The following is a 19601-nucleotide window of genomic DNA, read 5'->3' as shown; positions in this document are numbered from 1 at the left end:
ATGCCTAAACTTAACGGCGAACGAATGCACGTAAAAAAAAAAAAAAAAAAAAATTGAAGGGAATCAAACTTGCCAGCAACAGACGGTAGGATCCACACCAATGCAGCGCTGCCAATTGAGCTATTTCTGGATAGTGAAAAAGGGCGTATTACTGCTACATAATCTACATAATGCTGCTGCGGAGCGTGCCGCGCGGCAGAGAAAGTTGCGCGTCCTGAGGCTGCCGCGGGGTGTGGTCGCGCCTGTCACGTGCCTGTCGGGGCCAATCAGGCCTACCCCGGAAGTAACTTACAGTTGCGGAACAGTAACAGGCGGCCCGACTAGATCCGTGACTCCGTTGCGATACAAATTAATTATCTATAAAAGTGGCTATCTTTTAAATCCACTGCTGTGGCAAGCCTGGGGCGAGCCTTTATCACTACCGGGGAAACATAGGGGGAACATAGGACCCGGGGAACATAGAACCCTTTTGCGGCTACCGGGGAACATAGGACCCGGGGTACATAGACATGTTCCCGGGTGCATGATGCGCATGCGCTGTGATGGCGCAGCAGGTAGCCAAATATGGAAATACAGCCGTTTTGAGCAGTGTTGACCAGTTTATAAAAATTATTTAAAATGTGTATTAGCAACGCCGAGCTTTCAAGCCCCGCCGCGTGTGTGTGTGAAACCCTAATGGAACGCTGGGTACCTTTGAAATTTATATCTGATATATTTTGGACCCACCGCTAGCTTTTAAGCAGTGCTTGGTGGTGCAAATTAACCTGGCTATACGGAGGAATAAGTGACTGCGTATTCGAGCCCCTGGCTTGAATCGCAGTCACGAAAGGGGCCCTACAACCAAGCTAGCTTGGTTACATTAGTTATCAACCAAGCTAGCCTGATAACGTTAGTTAGAAACCAAGCTAGCCTGATAACGTTAGTAGTTAGCAACCAAGCTAGCCTGATAACGTTAGTAGTTAGCAACCAAGCTAGCCTGATAACGTTAGTAGTTAGCAACCAAGCTAGCCTGATAACGTTAGTAGTTAGCAACCAAGCTAGCCTGATAACGTTAGTAGTTAGCAACCAAGCTAGCCTGATAACGTTAGTAATTAGCAACCAAGCTAGCCTGATAACGTTAGTAGTTAGCAACCAAGCTAGCCTATGCAGGCTGCTTACCTGGCCAATGTGGTCCTCCTCCTGGACAGATAGATTTGTTAAATCATAATATCCACAGTGGTGTGCTGTGCTGGTCCCCAGTAAAGGTCCCGCCGGCGAAAAATAAGTTGCTGCTCAATGAATGAATCCGAGAGAGGAATCCGAATTTCCCCTCTAACTAGTGCTATATGCTTCATTGCGTATTCAAAAGTGCCCGCGAGGCGAAGACGTTTGGTCACGTTTAGCTTTTAATGTGATTTGATTGGCCAGAAGCAAAATTAGAATATATTCCCCTACCTAGAACCAAGCTGGGCCGTGTTAAGGCTTAGGCGCTAAGCCCAACCCAGCTCGAATCTTATTGGCTAATAATTAAGCAATAGGACGAATAAACAAAACAAAAACGGCCTAGCGCAGGCACGTTGGAACAGGGGGTGCGGTGGGTGCGGCAGCACCCCCGAGTGGCAGCTTCAGTTACTGCACAAAAGTAAAAACGGTATTTTTATATACTGTAACATAAGTTATAAGTGTATCCTGCTCAAAGCACTTGACTTCACCATTACACCGACACACTTATAAATACGTTAATTCTTGTTAGATTGCCCGACTGTATTATTTTCCTCGCTGTGTGAAATACTACAGTTGCGTCTGAGGGGAGTGGCCACTGTGACTGGCTGACAGTGCTCCCGGCCCCTCTCGGGTGTCGGAGAGGAGATGCACAGATGAGAGAGGAGATGAGAATGAATGGATGAAAACTTTATTTAACAGATTGCAGAATGGGTACAGTACAGTACGGCTCAATACACACAATTAAGGGGATGCAGACCAGAGAAAGACGTTTGTCTTGTTTACATCAGGGTCCCCCATTTTCAATTCATAGTGTTATATACAATATATATTCCAATATCTTTGGAACTGTTTGTGTTCAATTGTATCTGAATCGGGAGATGATCTTCTCTCGTCACAATTGAAATTGTATTTCTCTGTCGAGCAAGAGCTGGCTGGCAGTCTCATTGAATAATATACGCACTCCGAAAGTCTATAAACTTGTGCATAACGGAGCAGAGGTCCCCAACCATCGGGTCGCGGACCGATGTAATATAAAACACTTAATTAGCCGTGCATTGATAATACAATTGGTATCAGCTGTGTAACATCTTAATTTTGGCGCGACAGAGTCGTTGTAGGAGATGCATTCAATCTAACATTGAAGCTAACCCATATATAGAAATTTGTCATACAGACTTGGAGATGGAGCCAAGTGAGGTATTCAGAAGTTCAAGTGAGGTTTGTTTGTTTTTATTTCTTCAGGCTTGAAAAGTCAAAATAAAACAATTATTATGTTCTTCTCGTTTGCCTCACGTCTCACGTCATTTTCAGTTAAAGGGTCATTAGAAATCACTTATTTCAAAGCCATTCTAAACAACGAACGTTCCTCTCACGGCGTTCTGAAAAAAAACTCAGATAGGCCGCACCCCCTGCCGATTTAAAGTTCCAACGTGCCTGGCCTAGCGTCCAAAAGCCTCCAAATGTCAATCAAAATAATGGTACCAGGCTGGCAGACTGTCAGTCAGTCAGACTATGGGCTGCCTCAGTCAGTGACTGTGTTAGAGAGAGTGGGCGCAGTTTTTCGCTCGTTCGGTTAATTATTCGTTCGGAAAATTATTATAACACAGAGATAAAAAATAATGATTTTTTTTATTATTGTAAACTAACATTTTTTTTTACTGTTTATATTTTTGGGGAAGCTTGGCCTCCCTTGGCTTCCATGAATATTCGCCACTGGTTTACCAGATGCATCAGCGCTGTTTCAACTTTCATCCTTTTAGAAATTTAGAATATGAGAGTATACCCCAACTTTTGACATTGGATCTTCTTGCAACGTGTAGCCTACACTTGAGCGCAGCAACAATGATGCTCTTGTCATCTTGACACAATCAATAATGCAGTAATGGAGTTTAATTGAACCTTTATGTAACCAGGCAGGTCAATTAAGAACAAACTCTTATTTACCACTTATTTGACCACTATGAGTAGCATAGATGTTTGGCAAGGGGATTGAGTTTCTTCATTGAGTGCTTATTCTTATCATTAGGGCACAAGTCACTTTTTATTTTATTTCATTTTATACACCCTTTATTTAATTTATTTTATTATAAATACAATGATTTACAGACGAAAAGTAGAGAGGGGGATACATTTTGATGGGGTAACTGTAATATTATTATTGAAATGCAGATTGTCATTCGTTACTATAGTTACTGGGAAAGGTAATATGCTAGCCAACACTGACTGTGGTAGGTGGTTTCTGTTATTTTCCTCATTCTTGATACTGTGTTCTGGAAATGGGTTTATTGTTTGATCACGTGGTTTAAACGGGGAGGTCTGGGTAGCTAAACGAGCGTACCCATGAGATGAAAACACCCTAGGAGCCTGAACGTAGCGGTCGCCGGACAGAGCGAACAACGACAGATTGGTCCAAATCCTTCGATTAATTCCGTAAAATTCTCGGTAAGGGAAAACAAATCAATGCTATAATAACATAACGGGTTCCATGTATGATATTTATTTATTTATTTTTGTTTGCCGATTGCAACATATTTAGCCTACCACCACACCCAGGCCACAATGATGCGTTGATAATGATGTTATGATCTAACGAATACGGTGTAAGTAATGGATGCGTTTCATTCTGTTGGAGAAAAGGTTTTCAGTGGCCCTCCACAATAATACTCTTAATACTCATTCTAACCACAGTGTAACCAGACAATACGCTGTGACTGCGTGGTCTCCATGAATGACTTTGATTTAGCATCTATTACCCTTAATATTTGATGTTCCATTGTTCTGCATGTTGATTTACAATATACTTCAGATTAACGTCTTAACGATAGCCTACCCGTCAAATAATTTATTTCACAGCCTGATCAAATAAGCTGTTATGGAAATTATTATATGTTTCATCCTATTATATTATTTGTACAGCTTACTGGGCCTATTAGTTCATAGCTCTGTTTAAATACATATTCCCTGTACAGCCTTGAATAGTTAATATAGTTAACTAAACTAGTATACAGCTCAGACACTATGGCGACAGTCCTTAACCCTTTCACTACCACACTACAGAAGGTTAACTTTTCACTACCACACTACAGATTGTTAACCGTCTGTAGTGTGGTTGTGAAAGGGTTGAATTGATTGATTGATTGAAAACTTTATTAACAGATTGCAGAATGGGTACAATATACAGTACGGCTCACAATTGTTAAGGGGATGCAGACCAGGTCCCCCATTTTCAATTCATAATGACATTTATGACATACGCAACATACAGATATATATATATATCATGACATTTCTTACATACAGGTTAACCCTCTGTAGTGTGGTTGTGAAAGGGTTAACCCGTTGTCGTGTGGTAGTGAAAAGGTTAACCTTCTGTATTGATGCAGTGAAAGTGTTTCCCTTTGGTAGCGTGGTAGTCAGTGATGCGTTGCTCATGGGACGAGATTGCACTCCGTGCAACCAAAGTTTTGTGAGCAGAAGCGTGTGCACGCACACGCACGGATGTGCACGCGCGTGCACACAGGAATGCGTTGCACTCGACTGATGCGCCAACTCGCAGACCGCAGTACCCACCTGGCTACTTTGCATATCAATAGCGCCGGTCATCAGGTGTTATATTCCATTCGTAGAGGCAATTAGGTAGGCATTGTTTTTAGTCTGTCCTTATGCGAGGGAACATTTATGCGCATGCGCGGGAGCGCGCGTGCACGTGGCGTCATTAGCGTGCGTGCAGCCAGTGTTGATATGAGCATCGCAACACTGGTGGTAGTGAAAGGGTTAAACAGTGTTCTTAAAACAACGGCCAAGGCCCAGGACGCCTGAATACTTTTACCAACGAATTTCCAGTTCCGCGTTCGCGTTCTGCGCTCTGATTGGCCACTGAAGTTTCTGGTCGTGCCAATCGTGTGACGGCAAGTTCTGCCACCGGTTAAGCTTAGGCACTCTTTCGAAGTTGGTTAAGGTTACAGTTTGTCTTAGAGCAGGGCGATAGAACACCAGCCCTGATTCCAAACTCTAACCTTAACCAACTTCGAAAGAGTCGCCTAAGCTTAATCAGTGATAAACTAGGCGTTAGGTAGTTTGCTGCTGTTCGAGGCGGAAATGGGCGCGTCACGCGATTGGGTGCACATGTCACATGACCAGAAACGTCAGTGGCCAATCAGATCGCACCAGAAACGTCAGTGGCCAATCAGATCGCAGAACGCGAACGCGGAACTGGAAATCCATTGGTAAAAGAATAGACGCGCCCAGGACAGCTTGACTTAGATAATGACATTTGGTCGTGAGACACGACAAAATCCCTAAACCCATCTTTTGTTTACATTTTTTCATCTTTGTTTTCATTTGTCATTCCCAGCTGGTATTTAATTGTAAGTCTGACCAGAGCTCTTTCTCACTTTCTGGTCAGACGCTTGTGCTTGTGTACACTTGTCTCTGATTGTAAACTGAGGATACTTTTTTGTGGCCACAGAAATAATGTTCTTTTTATACAATTGGACTCATCTGAATTTCTACAGTTCATTGTCTTGGCTCATTTAAAATATTCCACAACATAGCCTAAAAAGAAAAAAACAGACAGAATATATATATATATTTCCCCCCTCTATTTCCAGGGCCAGGATGGGGCGTCTGTATGAGCTGACTGTGGTATGTCTCCTGATCATTGGCCTCCTGCACACTAACTCCACCTGGGCCAAGAAGAAAACCAGCAGTAGTGGTAAAAGCAGTAGTAGTAGCAGCACCAGCACCAACAGCAAACCCTCTTCTGGTAACAGGGGTGGGTCTTCATCCTCGCCTGCAAAGCCTTCGAAAACGACCCACACCCAGGCTGGAAACTATCCCCGGCAGCCACAAAATCCCAACCCCTACCCAGCAGGGGGAAGCTACCCAGGGAGAGGCACCAACACAGGGGGCTCTCCCAACCAGAACCCAGGAGCTGGCAGTTACCCAGGTAGAACCAACCAAGGATCCCCCAACCAGAACCCAGCCGGAGGTTATCCAGGAGGTGGAAGGTAGACATCTGTAAATGTGATTTGAATAAACAATCTGGAAGGATGTTTTATTGTGCTTTGTGTCTACTCTTATTGTTCTTTTATATTTATCTTAACTGTTATTACATTGCTGTATGATTGTTGGAGTTGTGTTGTTTGAGTGCTGTTTGTGTTCTGCTGCATACCCCTCCCCAGGGTTTAACAAGTCATTTTAATCTGATTTTATCTTAAGTTATCCTGGAGGCGGCAGCTACCCAGGCAGAACCAACCAAGGAGGGTACCCCCCCAACCAGAATCCTGCAGGTGGCTATCCAGCCGCTGGTGGCTATCCTGCTGCAGGCGGGAACCCAGCTGGAGGCTATCCCAACCAGTACCCAGGCCGAACCAACCCAGGGGGCTATCCCAACCAGAACCCTGCCGGAGGCTACCCTGCTGCAGGCGGGTACCCAGCTGGAGGCTACCCTAACCAGAACCCAGGTAGGGGAGGCTATCCCAACCAGTACCCTGCCGCAGGGGGCTACCCAGCAGCCGGAGGCTACCCCGCTGCAGGGGGCTACCCAGCAGCCGGAGGCTACCCTGTTCGAGGGGGGAATACAGGCCAAGGCTGGGGTCAGCCTGGGGGCTACCCAGGTGGAGGAATGGGAGGGAACCCCAACTGGAACCCCAACAGTAGGATCCTCAGCCCCCGGTATGGTGGAGGGGGGTATGGGCACGGGGGCTATGGCCAGGGAGGCTATGGCCAGGGAGGCTATGGCCAGGGAGGCTCTCCTTTCTCCCAGAGAGTCCAAGGCATGGGATACAACCCCTCTTCCCAGTCCAGGGGCTTTGCCAAGAAGGCCATCATGGCAGCAGGCGTAGGGGCTGTGGCAGGGATGGCTATAGGCTACGGACTGGGTCGCTTCCCACGGCCGAATTTCAACTTCCGTAACCCTCAGGAAGAGCAGCAGTATAACAACTACATGTACAACCGCTACGGCTCCCAGTCCACAGACGAGAATGACTTCGGACGTGATTACACCTACAAAACCCCGCCACGGGCCAAGTCCTACGACAGCTTCATGGGCGACTGTATTAACGGGACGAAGGTCCTCAAGGAGCAGGCCAGCGCCCCACAGGTTCCCGGCCAGGCTGAGGAGGACGACGACACAGTGAGCATCGAGGAGATCGGCTACCCGGCGCTGATAGCGCAGCAGAGGTCACGGCGCTGTGTGGAACAGTATATGGAGTACTCGGCACAATTCCTGCAGAAGGAGACGGCAGAACAGCGGAGCGGCGTCTCCCAGAAGAGCCGTAGCGACTCGCTGAGCCAGCGCCTGGTTCAGCTACTCACCACTGGCTTCATGCTACTGAGCAGCACACTGCTGCTGCACTGAGGGGACTGCATAGTAAATACCACTGTTGTAGGGCGAAAACCTTCTATCTATAAGGCCATTTTCATGTTTTTACATTGCGAGTCATTCATGTATTTATACAGGCCGATATCAGAATACACGTGTCATCGGGCTTTACAAGCCCACAATAAAACAACCACCCGACTGTAACCCTCAAAGATGGAAAAACTTTAATAGGAAAAAAAGGGAAGAAACAATTCAGTGAGAGATCCCCCCCAACAAGCCAGGTCAGGCGTGCAATGGGTGTTTGTTGGGGTAAGTTTCACAAAACTAAGGTCCATGAAACCTATTCAAAAACCAACATTTAACATCAAAATTACATGGGTGTCAATCTAAAAAAAATGAATTATTGATAATGATTCATGAAAAGTTGACCCTGTTGGAGCTCTGAGGTTTTCGCCCACAGCAGCACCTGCGTGCAGTTTTCCATTAGAACATCATCATGCACTACACTACTGGCACCACGCTACTGCTGATGTTTCAGCTCCACACTGTAGACCAAGCCATGAGGCTATTCTAGAAATTGTTCAGGACAAATATACTTAAGGCAGTGATTATAAAGGTTAAATCGATAATGTGGATTTGTAGTGCCTTCTGGCTGCAAGCGGTACTGTCTCTGTGGTACCTGTGTTCTGTGCACAAAGAACCTATCACGAGTAACATGAGAAGGCTGACCAACTTGGTCACACCAGACCATTTGAGGCTAGAGCAGTGAAATTGAGTGGTGTGTTGAAGCGCTGGTGGTCTCAATATGTCCTGCACTCGCTCCAAAAGCTGATTAATTCATAGAAAAAATACACATTGTCGCTTAAAATTTGGGTACCATCGACACTCACTGATGGGTGACAGTACATTGTTGCATTGTCTCCTGATTGTAGAGGAGAGGAGCGTCTTATTACCAGGAAACTCTGGAACAGATGATTGACCGTTTGTTACTCTTTGTTTTAAACCAAGTATCACAACCCCCTGTCGCCGGATTCCCATCTTGGTTACTAAAATCTATTAGGAGGAATCTAGCAAACGTAAGAGAATTAGGTCTAGAAGGAAATTACACTACATCTGTACATACACACAACGCAGCTCCTCCTGCTGTTCAACAGCTGAATTGCTGAGCTTGTTCTATTAATGTAACTGTGTCCATCATAACATCATCAACACACACTGATGACTGCAAAGATATACTTTCACGAGGATATTCGTACAAGTTCCCAGGTGGTTGTGGTCCAAACTACGTTAAGAAGACAAATGCTGGAGTAGAACTAGCAAACACAAGGGTATGAAACCTGTCAGTAAAGACAATGAAAGCAGTATTTCCCATACATACATTGATTTATTTATGGTGGGCTACTCATACCAGGCAGGCCCACCATAAATCATTCTCCCAAATTGACACAGTAACATCCTGTGTAAAGTCATCTCCGCTGCCTGGCTACAGTATGTAGTGTGTAACATTGAGCAGGTCATATATATGTTCCCTCAGGCATGTTTCTGTAATATTGTTCTCCTTTCATCATCCTCACGCTGCTGCCGTAGATCCATCAGGTACACATACACCAAGCTGCAAGGATATCCTTCTGTAGTCCAAACGTAGACATATGGGAATATAACTAACATATAACATAAAAAGGATTCACATTTCAAACTTTACAGATGGCTTGTCTACTTTGCACTAATGCCTTGTTGCTTTTCCTACTGCATTTTTTATTTATTTTTTATTTTGGAATGATTCGATAGTGTTGCATATTGTTGATTGCTGTAGGTATTTAAAAAGTCAATATAGATTAATGTGAGTGCACAAAGCTTCAGTAGTTAGTTTGTTGAATCTGTTACAGAGTCTTTATCTGTGTATAATAACAATATAGTAACACTAAATTACTTTTTATGTTTATGTACAGTCTGAACTGCAAAGCTAACCTGTTTCTGTTTTTACACACAGTTATTATCACACCATGTAACAATCAGTCATTTGAGTTATGCTATTGTTCACTTTTAGTTTATTTATTTATTTTCCCTTAGTTAGGGATATTCATTATGACTTCTGTACCTGACCGTTTGATAGCAATGGCTGTTTACCATAAAACGTCTATGCTTAAACAACTACAACAACAATACAAACACCCTTACGTAGTTTGTAAATAAAGACCAGTCAATAAACTGTCTCTAGCTCCACTCTACCGATTAGACGACTCTCTCTGTTCATTCCATCTCTCTGTCAATGTCTTTCCATCCTTCACTGTCCAGCAGGGTTGGGTATAGTATTTCATCTGTAATGTTTAATACCAGTGGTGGTCGGGCCATTTTGGTTTTGATTCCACAGCTCTTGATCCAAGTGCAGGTTGTAGTATGTAGGCCTGAACATAAACACTGACCCTGTAATTGTTTGTGCTTTGGGAGGAAGTCAGGGTAAATTATTATTATTACTATTATTTCTCTATATGAGGTAGTGATGTCCTTACTATGGTGACTCACTACTGGGAACAGAGGAAAGCAACCCTGGATTGTTAGTCTTCAGTTCCACATTCAATATTGGTTACCCCTATTGATGTGGTTCCTAGACAATAGACATTTCTCTTATTGGTGGTTTTACTACTGAAATACATTTTCAGATTTTTTTTTTGTAGAAAAATGATGTGATATGAGTTATTAGACTACATAAAGCTCTTTCTATGATTACTCTAATCTGCTATATGTTTTATCACATAAAATGATGTTCTCTCACTACACCGAGCAGCAGAATGGCCGAAATGATTCCGCTTATTGGTTGTGGCCGCTGTCCATTCTGAATTGGAATAAAGCCATGATACATAAGAGGGCATGTTGTACTGGATGATCTGCCTGCAGGCATGAAGCCATGAGGCAGAGTAGACCAGCACAGCACTGCCAAAATCACACTAAGCCTCGACCCTGATGTGTATTATAATCACAGCTATTTGTTATTATTGATGTATTTTGTGCTTTTACAGTAACATATTGTATCTTCCCTCAAGTGGCTTGTGACGCTTGCCAGGCTCCCATTGTAAATAATAATTTGTTCTTAATGATTTGCCCAGTGAAATAATGGTGAAATTAAAATAAATAACAATTTGATCAACAGAATTGCAATAATTTGGCAGTTCTTGGAATGTATTTCACAACGCAAGGTCATAATTAGCTATTTTACTCAGAACCCTTTAGTTCTGATTTGTATTTGATACCCAACCCTGCTGTTGAGGCTGTAGAATACTTGTTAAGTGCACTTACCCCTCTCTGTGGATATTCAGTGAGTTACTGCCGTCACTCTCAAACATCACGCATGTAGACGTCTTCATAGGCCTGTTGGCCCCGTGACACATGTATTGAAACGTTTCTGGTTACTCACTCATCAAACAATGTACAGTAACTAACATGTCAGTGTAATAGTATACTTAATCTGCTTATTAAAACTACTGATGATTTCCCTCCCCGAATTATAATGGACCAAAAATAAACTTGTCATGTATTATTTTCTGTGCTGTTTTACCATGATTTGATGATTTGATTTTTATTTAGTACATACAATTTATACAAAAGTATAAAAACAAGGGGTAGAAGTGTTATGTACTAGAGGCTGGTCACTCCTGTGTCACCAGGGCATGCAGGTGAGGGCTGCCAATTAGCCAATTAGTGCTGATTGGTTACCTGCTGGGAGCTGTAAAGACAGACCTAGGAACACACATGCAGAGTCGGTGTTTGGAGAAAGAGCTATTAGGTTCTTCAGTCCTTGTCCGTTGGTTTACCTTAGCACTTTAGTTTACATTTACATTAATAGTTCCTTGGTTTAGTAGCAGTTTTGAGTTAGAGCACAGGGTTTTGGTGTTGGTTACACATAGGTTGCGTACCCATGAGCCAGGGTCGTAACAATTGGGCGCTCGTCCGGGATCTTTTACCCCTAGAACTTTGTTTGTTGATTTTTTTTTTTTGTGTTGCACGGGGTGTCATCGTATTATGGTTTGGGTGGTGTTCGTTACATATGGTGTAACGTGGGGGCTGAGCCATTTCATCAAACAGGTGAGTATGCCGTATTTGTTTGTAATTTGATGTGACTACTTATGCTGTTAAAATATATAGTTTAGTAGGCACCACATGTAGATAGGGATATTATTTTCTGGTTGTTGGTTAGCGTCCGGTGCACCACGTACTCCTGGGGCGGTCAATGAAATTATTGGTATATGATCTTTGACTGGTAGCAGGTGTGGTTGAAGAAAGTTAGGTCTACAGGGCATTAGTTTAAGGGTAGGTAGATTAGGGCGGCCAGGAAACACAGGTAGTGTGGTAGGGCTTGATTTAGTGTTTCTTAGAGTAGACATGTGGTGGGCCGGTTTTTTCTGCAGTTTAGACGTAGAAGCATATGTGGTCACATCAGGTTAGAAGGCGCACCTGTTTGGAATATTTTGTTGGATTTATTTTGTTTGTTTTAAGTGTTTGGTGAGCATACCTGGTAGCACCTAACACCCTGAGTGTATGACACGTCTATTTGGGGTGGGTGTTGTTTTTTGCGTCCTTGAAATGTGCGCTCCGTAGCACACATTGCCACCGCGTCCCTTTATGATTATTATTAGTGGCTTTGGCATTCTGTATGGTTCTTCAGTGGTTCGTCGTGGTTCTTTAGTCATTCTTCAGTGGTTCTTTAGTGTTTCTTTAGTGGCTCTTTAGGTGGGTTGTGTGTGTGCTAGGGTGCTTTTGGCAGCTTTTGTGACTCTAAAGTGAACGGGTTGTGTCTGGTTCAGTGATAATGGCTTCCATCAGGGACTTTGTTGATCGCCCGTCTCATGACTTGTTAGACAAGTTTTCCAAAGAACAACTGCTGGAACTTGCTGTACACTACAGGGTAGAGCTTTCTGCAGGGGAGAAACGTTTGAAGCCGTCTGCCTTGAGTGCTTTAAGGGTGTTACTCATTAGAGAGCAGGTGCTTGAGGAGAGGGTGGAGGAGCCTCCTTCGTCTGGCGCGTCTCCGCTATTACCTGGTGTAGAGGGTGAGTGGAGGATTAGGGAGTTGGAGTTTAAAGAAAGGCAGCTAGAGCGAGAGCGTGAGGAGAGGAGAGAGGAGCGTGAGCTTAAGGAGAGAGAGAGTAAAGAGGAGCGTGAGCTTAAGGAGAGAGAGAGGAAAGAGGAGCGTGATCGTGAGATTAAGGAGCGTGAGTTTAAGGAGAGACAAATGTTGCTGGAGCACGAGCGTGCGCAGAAGGAGCTTGAGTATAAGCATGCTGCCTTACAGGCGGGTGCTCTGCATCCAGAGTCACGTTCCGGGTTTGATGTAGGCAGGAATATTAGGATGGTGCCACCATTTTTTGAGAAAGACGTGGAAAGATATTTTCCCCTTTTCGAACGGGTGGCAACCACATTGAAGTGGCCTGATACCGCCTGGACACTGCTGCTGCAATGTGTTTTAGTTGGTAGGGCACAAGAAGCCTACACTGCTCTGTCCCTTGAACAAAGCGCTGATTATGAGCTGGTTAAAGCTTCCATATTGAGGGCTTATGAGTTGGTCCCTGAGGCCTATCGTCAGCATTTTAGAGGTTATCGTAGGTCCGAGGGGCAGTCTTATGTTGAGTTTGGAAGGGAGAAGGAGAACCTGTTTGACAGGTGGTGCACTTCTCAGAAGGCAGAGTCAAGAGAGCAGCTTAGGCAGTTGATTCTCCTAGAGGAATTTAAAAGATGTGTTCCTGATACCGTTTCCACACATCTAAATGAGCGTGGGGTATCGAAGATAGGCGACGCCGCTGTCTTCGCCGATGAGTTTGTGTTGACACACAAGTCCGTGTTTTTGGAGGACTACCGTGTTGAGTCCGGGGATAGGCGTCCTGTTCAGGGGGGCCGTTTCCCAAAACCTGTGTCTGCTGGTCAATTAACTTCACCTCCTAGGCGGGGTGGTTCTGCTGGTGCATTCCCAGAAGGGATTATCTGTTTTTACTGTAAGGAACCTGGTCATATCGTTGCTGGATGCCCGGTGCTTGAGCAGAAAAATGTCAGAACCGTGGCTCTGGTAGAAACCATATGCAGGACGCCTATGCCAACGTTAGATGGGGATGGGGAAGGTATCAAATGTGTGGACAAAGAGCTCGAGGGTTCCTCAAGGTTTATGATGAATGGATTTGTTTCCCTGACTAATGCACTAGAGTCCAAACAGGCTATAACAATTTGGAGAGATACCGGTGCTTTTCAGTCCCTCATTCTGGAGGGGGTTTTGCCGTTTTCAGAAAACTCTTCTTTGCATTCCGATGTCGTTGTTCGGGGCTTTGGGGGTGGATTTGTGGATGCACCTTTGCATGGGGTCACGCTCAATTCTCCCTTAGTATCAGGCAATGTTGTTGTGGGGGTATGTTCTCACATTCCCATAAAGGGGGTGTCCTTCATTCTAGGGAATGATTTGGCTGGTGACAAAGTGTTGGCTACTCCGGTTGTAACTCCCATTCCTGTGGTTTCTGAGGTCTCTAATGAGCTGGCACAGAAACATCCAGGAGTGTTTCCTGTGTGTGCTGTGGCACGAGAAATGTCAAAGGACAAAAGTGATGTTGTTGATACTTCGACTTGGGACATTACACTTAGTGACACATTCTTTGTTGAATTAAAAGGTGCACCTGTTGAGAATTTTGGAAAGCACACTGTGGATGTACCTCTGCATAATGATTCTCTTGATTGTGGTTTTGTGTTAGGTTTTGTGTTAGCATGTGACAGGAGATGATATGGCAGCGCAGTGTCTCAAGGTCTTCCCAGCCTCTACGGTGGCTGAGGCCACGAACGAATTGGAGGAGGAGTGTGGGAAGGATGCTATGAGAGGTGCTGTTTTTTCATGTGACACCGTTCTAGTTTTTGGAGCGGCTACTAAGCTTGATTTAGGCTGCCAGCCTTCCCACAATAGCTCTATTGTCCCTAATGTTTCACTTGTGGGCAGGGATGGTCCCAGTACGTCAGTTGATGATTCTGACATTGATCCACATGTCCACACTGATTCTCTGCCATGCACTAGGTGTGATGGTCAACCTAGTTACCTGTGTCCTGTGGAGCAGGAGCCGCCTTCGCGACCTGGTCTGTTGAGTGGCAGCCATTTTGATTTTGATCAGGACAAAGTTATTTTGGGTGACGCCATTTTAGATGGTGTTCCAGACGTTATTGTGACTGTCGTACTGCCAGGTTCCCGGTACACTGGGGCTGTACCTGAGGCGGTACAGCCTACTCTGGATGTTCACGGTGTGCAGTATCCTGAACTGCCAGTGCCAGGTGGGATGGATATGGGTGCGGTGGTGGTATCAGTGATTTATGGTTTTGTTGTGCTGTGTTCTGTTCTGTTAAGCGCAGTTCTCAGGTTGATTTTGGTTTGCAGTATAATTTTGACAGATCGGTATCGGTGGTCGTGTTCGACAGGGGCCGACCCGGTTCTTGCCTTGAACCATTTTTATGTTTACGTTGGATCCTCCAGTTTACCCCTTGTTGTGTATACAGACCATAACCCTTTGGTTTTTATTCGCAGCATGGTGAATTCGAGCCATCGTTTGATGCGATGGAGTTTGTTCCTCCAGGCGTATAACTTGGATATTCGCCACATTCGTGGGAGGGACAACGTGCTAGCAGACGCCCTCTCACGATCATAGTACCGGTGTTTGTGGTACCCGTTATCGCTGTTGTAGTAGAGGCCCTGACACCTAAGGGGTCACAGTTGTTTTTTGTTTTGTTTATGGGTTGTTGTGTAGTGGTTGCCTCTTGGGCAACCAGTTTGGTGGGGGAGGTGTTATGTACTAGAGGCTGGTCACTCCTGTGTCACCAGGGCATGCAGGTGAGGGCTGCCAATTAGCCAATTAGTGCTGATTGGTTACCTGCTGGGAGCTGTAAAGACAGACCTAGGAACACACATGCAGAGTCGGTGTTTGGAGAAAGAGCTATTAGGTTCTTCAGTCCTTGTCCGTTGGTTTACCTTAGCACTTTAGTTTACATTTACATTAATAGTTCCTTGGTTTAGTAGCAGTTTTGAGTTAGAGCACAGGGTTTTGGTGTTGGTTACACATAGGTTGCGTACCCATGAGCCAGGGTCGTAACAGAAGGATAACATGTGAAAGTCTGTCGACTTGTTTCCAACATGGTCCCATCTCTCTTGTAAACCCATGGAGTCGGTGAAACTTTCAAAGACATCCGTTTCTAGGAAACCAGTAGACTAGAGCCTTCAGGGGAATTGAAGAGCGGACATTAACACGGTTCTTACATGACGAATGTTTGGTCACAGATGCAGAAGTAAACAACCACTGGAGTGCTGTGCTGACTGGGACCAGTGTTCTAAGCGTTTGATTCACTTTAGTGTACGCTCTCGTGTATGAGATTAGAATTAGAGAATTGAACATTCCAATGAAGATGTCACAATGGGGGACCCTGATGTAAACAAGACAAACGTCTTTCTCTGGTCTGCATCCCCTTAACAATTGTGTGTATTGAGCCGTACTGTATTGTACCCATTCTGCAATCTGTTAAATAAAGTTTTCATTCATTCATTCATTCATTCATTCATTCATTCATTCATTCATTCATTCATTCATTCATTCATTCATTCATTCATTCATTCATTCATTCATTCATGTTTACTGGCCCACTGAAAGTTATAGGGTGGTAGAATTTAGAATTCTGAGAAAACATTCCAAACCTACACCTGAGATTTCTATATCATTGTCAAAGTAGATTTTTGTATTTATTATTAGTTTTTATTTATTTATTTGTATACCTTGGACATTACTAGGAAGTTCATCTTGTACATTAACGATATGACCGAGTCCAGGGTTTGTGACTACATGCCCCCTTTTTTCATTTTCCAGATTTTTCCAGATTGTAAAAGTACAGAATGTAAGCTTTCAAATGACATACTTTGAAATATGAGAATGTTTTGAATATCATATATTCATTTAAATCTTGTAACTCAGTCTGTTGTCTAAAACACTCAAGGGGAGAAAACGCCTCTCAAAGATGTTCACACTTCAGCTAGTTTGGGGGGGGGGGGGGGGGCGTGGACAACTACCCTCACCTGAATGCGTCCATCGTTAACGTTAATGACTCTCTCTGTGTGAATGCCTTTACCTGGCTCAGTGAATCTGAATCCCAACACGCAGCTCTATTCAGATGCAAAAATAAACCCAGCCCCCACCTCTCCTCTGTGGAGAGCACACACTGTGTTTCAAAATGGCCTTTTTTAAACACAGAATTCTTACAATTAGAGTTATTATATCTGTTCGCTGTTGTACTAAATATGTTCTTCAACTCTCGAACTGTAGTTATATATTAAAAAAAAAAATCTTTTTTTATTGTGTCTATCGGTCATTTCACCCTGGCGACTTGTAGGCTACATCACCAGACTGGGTCAATGTAAAGTATCCAATATATTTAAATGTATTTTATTTGCGGATGACACTAATCTTTTTTTTTCTGGTGAGAATATCCAGCAGCTTTTAGAGGTCATCACATCTGAAATTAAGACATTTAAAAAATGGTTTGATAGAAACAAATTATCATCAAACTTGAGCAAAACTAAAAGTATGTTATTTGGAAACTTAAATACTCAAGTACAAGTTAAAATAAATGATGTGATTATTGAAAGAGTTTATGAAAATAAATTCCTAGGTGTAATAATAGACCATAAGATCTGTTGGAAACCTCACATAAAACATGTCCAATCTAAACTGTCAAGAAGCATTTCAGTCATGAGTAAAGTAAAGCACATTCTGGATAGAAAATCACTCTACATTCTCTACTGTTCACTAGTTTTACCATATTTAAATTACTGTGCTGAAGTCTGGGGAAACACTTATAATTCTACACTACAACCACTTTTTATACTCCAAACAAGGGCCATCGTGATCACACAAACATATTAATTTTAAAGTCAAAAACATTAAAATTAAATGATCTTGTGGAATTTAAAATGGCACAATTAATGTATGAAGCAAAAGGTCATGTACTTCCAGGAAACATTCAAGAACTGTTCTTTGATAGGGAGGGGGGTTATAATTTGAGGGGAGAACTCAATTTAAAAATGTACGCACTACCATGAGAAGACACTGCATCTCAATATGTGGAGTGAAACTGTGGAACAGTCTAAATGTGGTGCTAAAGCAATGTCCAAACATGAGACAATTCAAACTGATGTATAAGGAAATTATGTTCACGAGGTACAGGGATGAGGAAGGGACTTGATATTTACGGGTGGTTACATTTTCATTTTATTTATTTCATGTTTTACATATATATATATATATTTTCTTTTGCATATATATATATATAATTTTTTTTTAATGTTTTAAATTAGTACACTCATTTGAGTAGTGGAAAAGGGGTAGGATTAAATAAGTGTATACTTCTTCCTACTCCTTTTCAAACATGTAAATTGAGTTATGTTTTGCTTTTGTTTAGTTATTATTTCGTTTGAGTTATGTTTTGATTTTGTTTAGTTATTTATTTTGTTTGTATTCATTTACAAAAAAAGAGTACCTATTGTTGATTATATAACATTTTAACAGTTATCTACATTTATTTAACACCTTTAAAGAGACCTATAGATGGGTGGTTGTATTTGTTTTGTATTGTATTGTATTTGTCTCAGACTCTTAACTCATTCAGCGCCAATCACGGAAAAAGTCGGGTTAACTCGCCATGCGTTGAGCGCCAATCACGAGAAATCTCTGGTTTTAATCGTTATTTATTTTATTAGCTATAGCATCCATTCATTTTTCATCCATCGAGCCTGATGTTATCATTGGGAATGGGTCTGAGCTCGCAAAGGGCAAATACCGCCGCCTACGCCTTCCAGCCGGTATTGCACATCATTGAAATCCCTCCCCCTTGGGCTGTGCAGTGATCTAAGAAGTCCGGTCCAGGTTTGCCTACTCCGGCATGACTAACGTTATAACACAGAGTTTGGGGAGACTCAGAGCAGCGTGGATTATGCCTTTTGGACATATAACATTCGATCAATAAACGCGATCAATATTTATAATGGCGATCAGGAATTGGATTAATCTTTTTGCATTACATCAGAGACAAGGTAAGAACACTATATATCCAATCTTGCGTTGATCGGATATATTTTTCTCCCGCGATCAAAGCTGTCTGTGTGTATGTGCTGTTTACCGTTGGTGGCAGGAGGGGGGGGGGGGGCACGCCGGTCCAAGCCCCATTTAATGGGTGCATGATGAAGGATAATAACGATAATCTAGCATTGATTTCAGGAAGATTCGATAATCAGGCAAAAAATGACAACGTTATAACTGGATTTCACTAAAGGGCTATTATCGCGTCTTTTCCTGGGATTACTAAGAATCACCCAAACTATACTCATATTCAAAGCGGTATAAAACGGAAATGTACGGATGAAAAAACAATCTGTTTTTTTTGCATGTTGACCAGAAGCAACTCACTGACAATCGACGGTGTTATTAGATCCATAGCTATAATATTTCATATATTTTAAGCACTCGCAAGTTTCACAGTCTCCCCATTGACTTACAGCGATGACGTTCTACTCAGAAGGTAAACAGCGACCCCTGGCGCTGAATGAGTTTTAAATGGTGTATTTATATAGCGCTTTTATCCAAATCGCTTTACAATTTGTTTCTCACATTTTACCCATTCACTCACACATTCACACACAGACGGCGGAGGCAACCATGCAAGGTGCCAACCTGCTCATCTGGAGCAGTTAGGGGTTAAGTGTCTTGCTCAAGGACACTTCGACACACTGCCCAGGAGGAGCGGGAATGTAACTGGGCACCTCCGGATTACTAGACACTGTCGCCTGTCACCATGTTTACCAGGCAGGAAAAACCCAGATCTTTCATTTAAATGAAACAAAATTTGTTATGCCTGTCTGTCTTATCAATAGTTTAGTTAATTCTGTCACTGACCCTGGTTAATGTTTCAGAGGCACATGGACCATGTTATCATGATCATAATCATCGTCATCATCATTATTATCATCATCATCATTATCATCATCATATTAATCATCTATAATTATCTGTATCTACAAGAC

The 19601-nt window shown here is 43.1% G+C and overlaps 1 protein-coding gene across 1 annotated transcript; it reads left to right on the top strand.

Annotated features, from left to right (window-relative positions):
- Positions 1-3555: 3555 nt before the first annotated feature.
- prnpb (prion protein b) lies at positions 3556-9756 on the top strand. The gene is made up of 3 exons (XM_084324083.1): positions 3556-3645; positions 5814-6212; positions 6424-9756. The coding sequence occupies exons 2-3, from the start codon at positions 5821-5823 to the stop codon at positions 7562-7564; spliced, it is 1533 nt and encodes a 510-aa protein (XP_084180209.1). The 5' UTR covers positions 3556-3645; positions 5814-5820; the 3' UTR covers positions 7565-9756.
- Positions 9757-19601: the final 9845 nt, after the last annotated feature.

Source organism: Notolepis coatsorum, assembly GCF_963971535.1.
Source record: "Notolepis coatsorum genome assembly, chromosome: 11".
Taxonomy (NCBI): Eukaryota; Metazoa; Chordata; class Actinopteri; order Aulopiformes; family Paralepididae; genus Notolepis; species Notolepis coatsorum.
The sequence above is the reverse complement of the archived record's forward strand: the minus strand, read 5'-3'. Positions and strand labels throughout refer to the sequence as shown.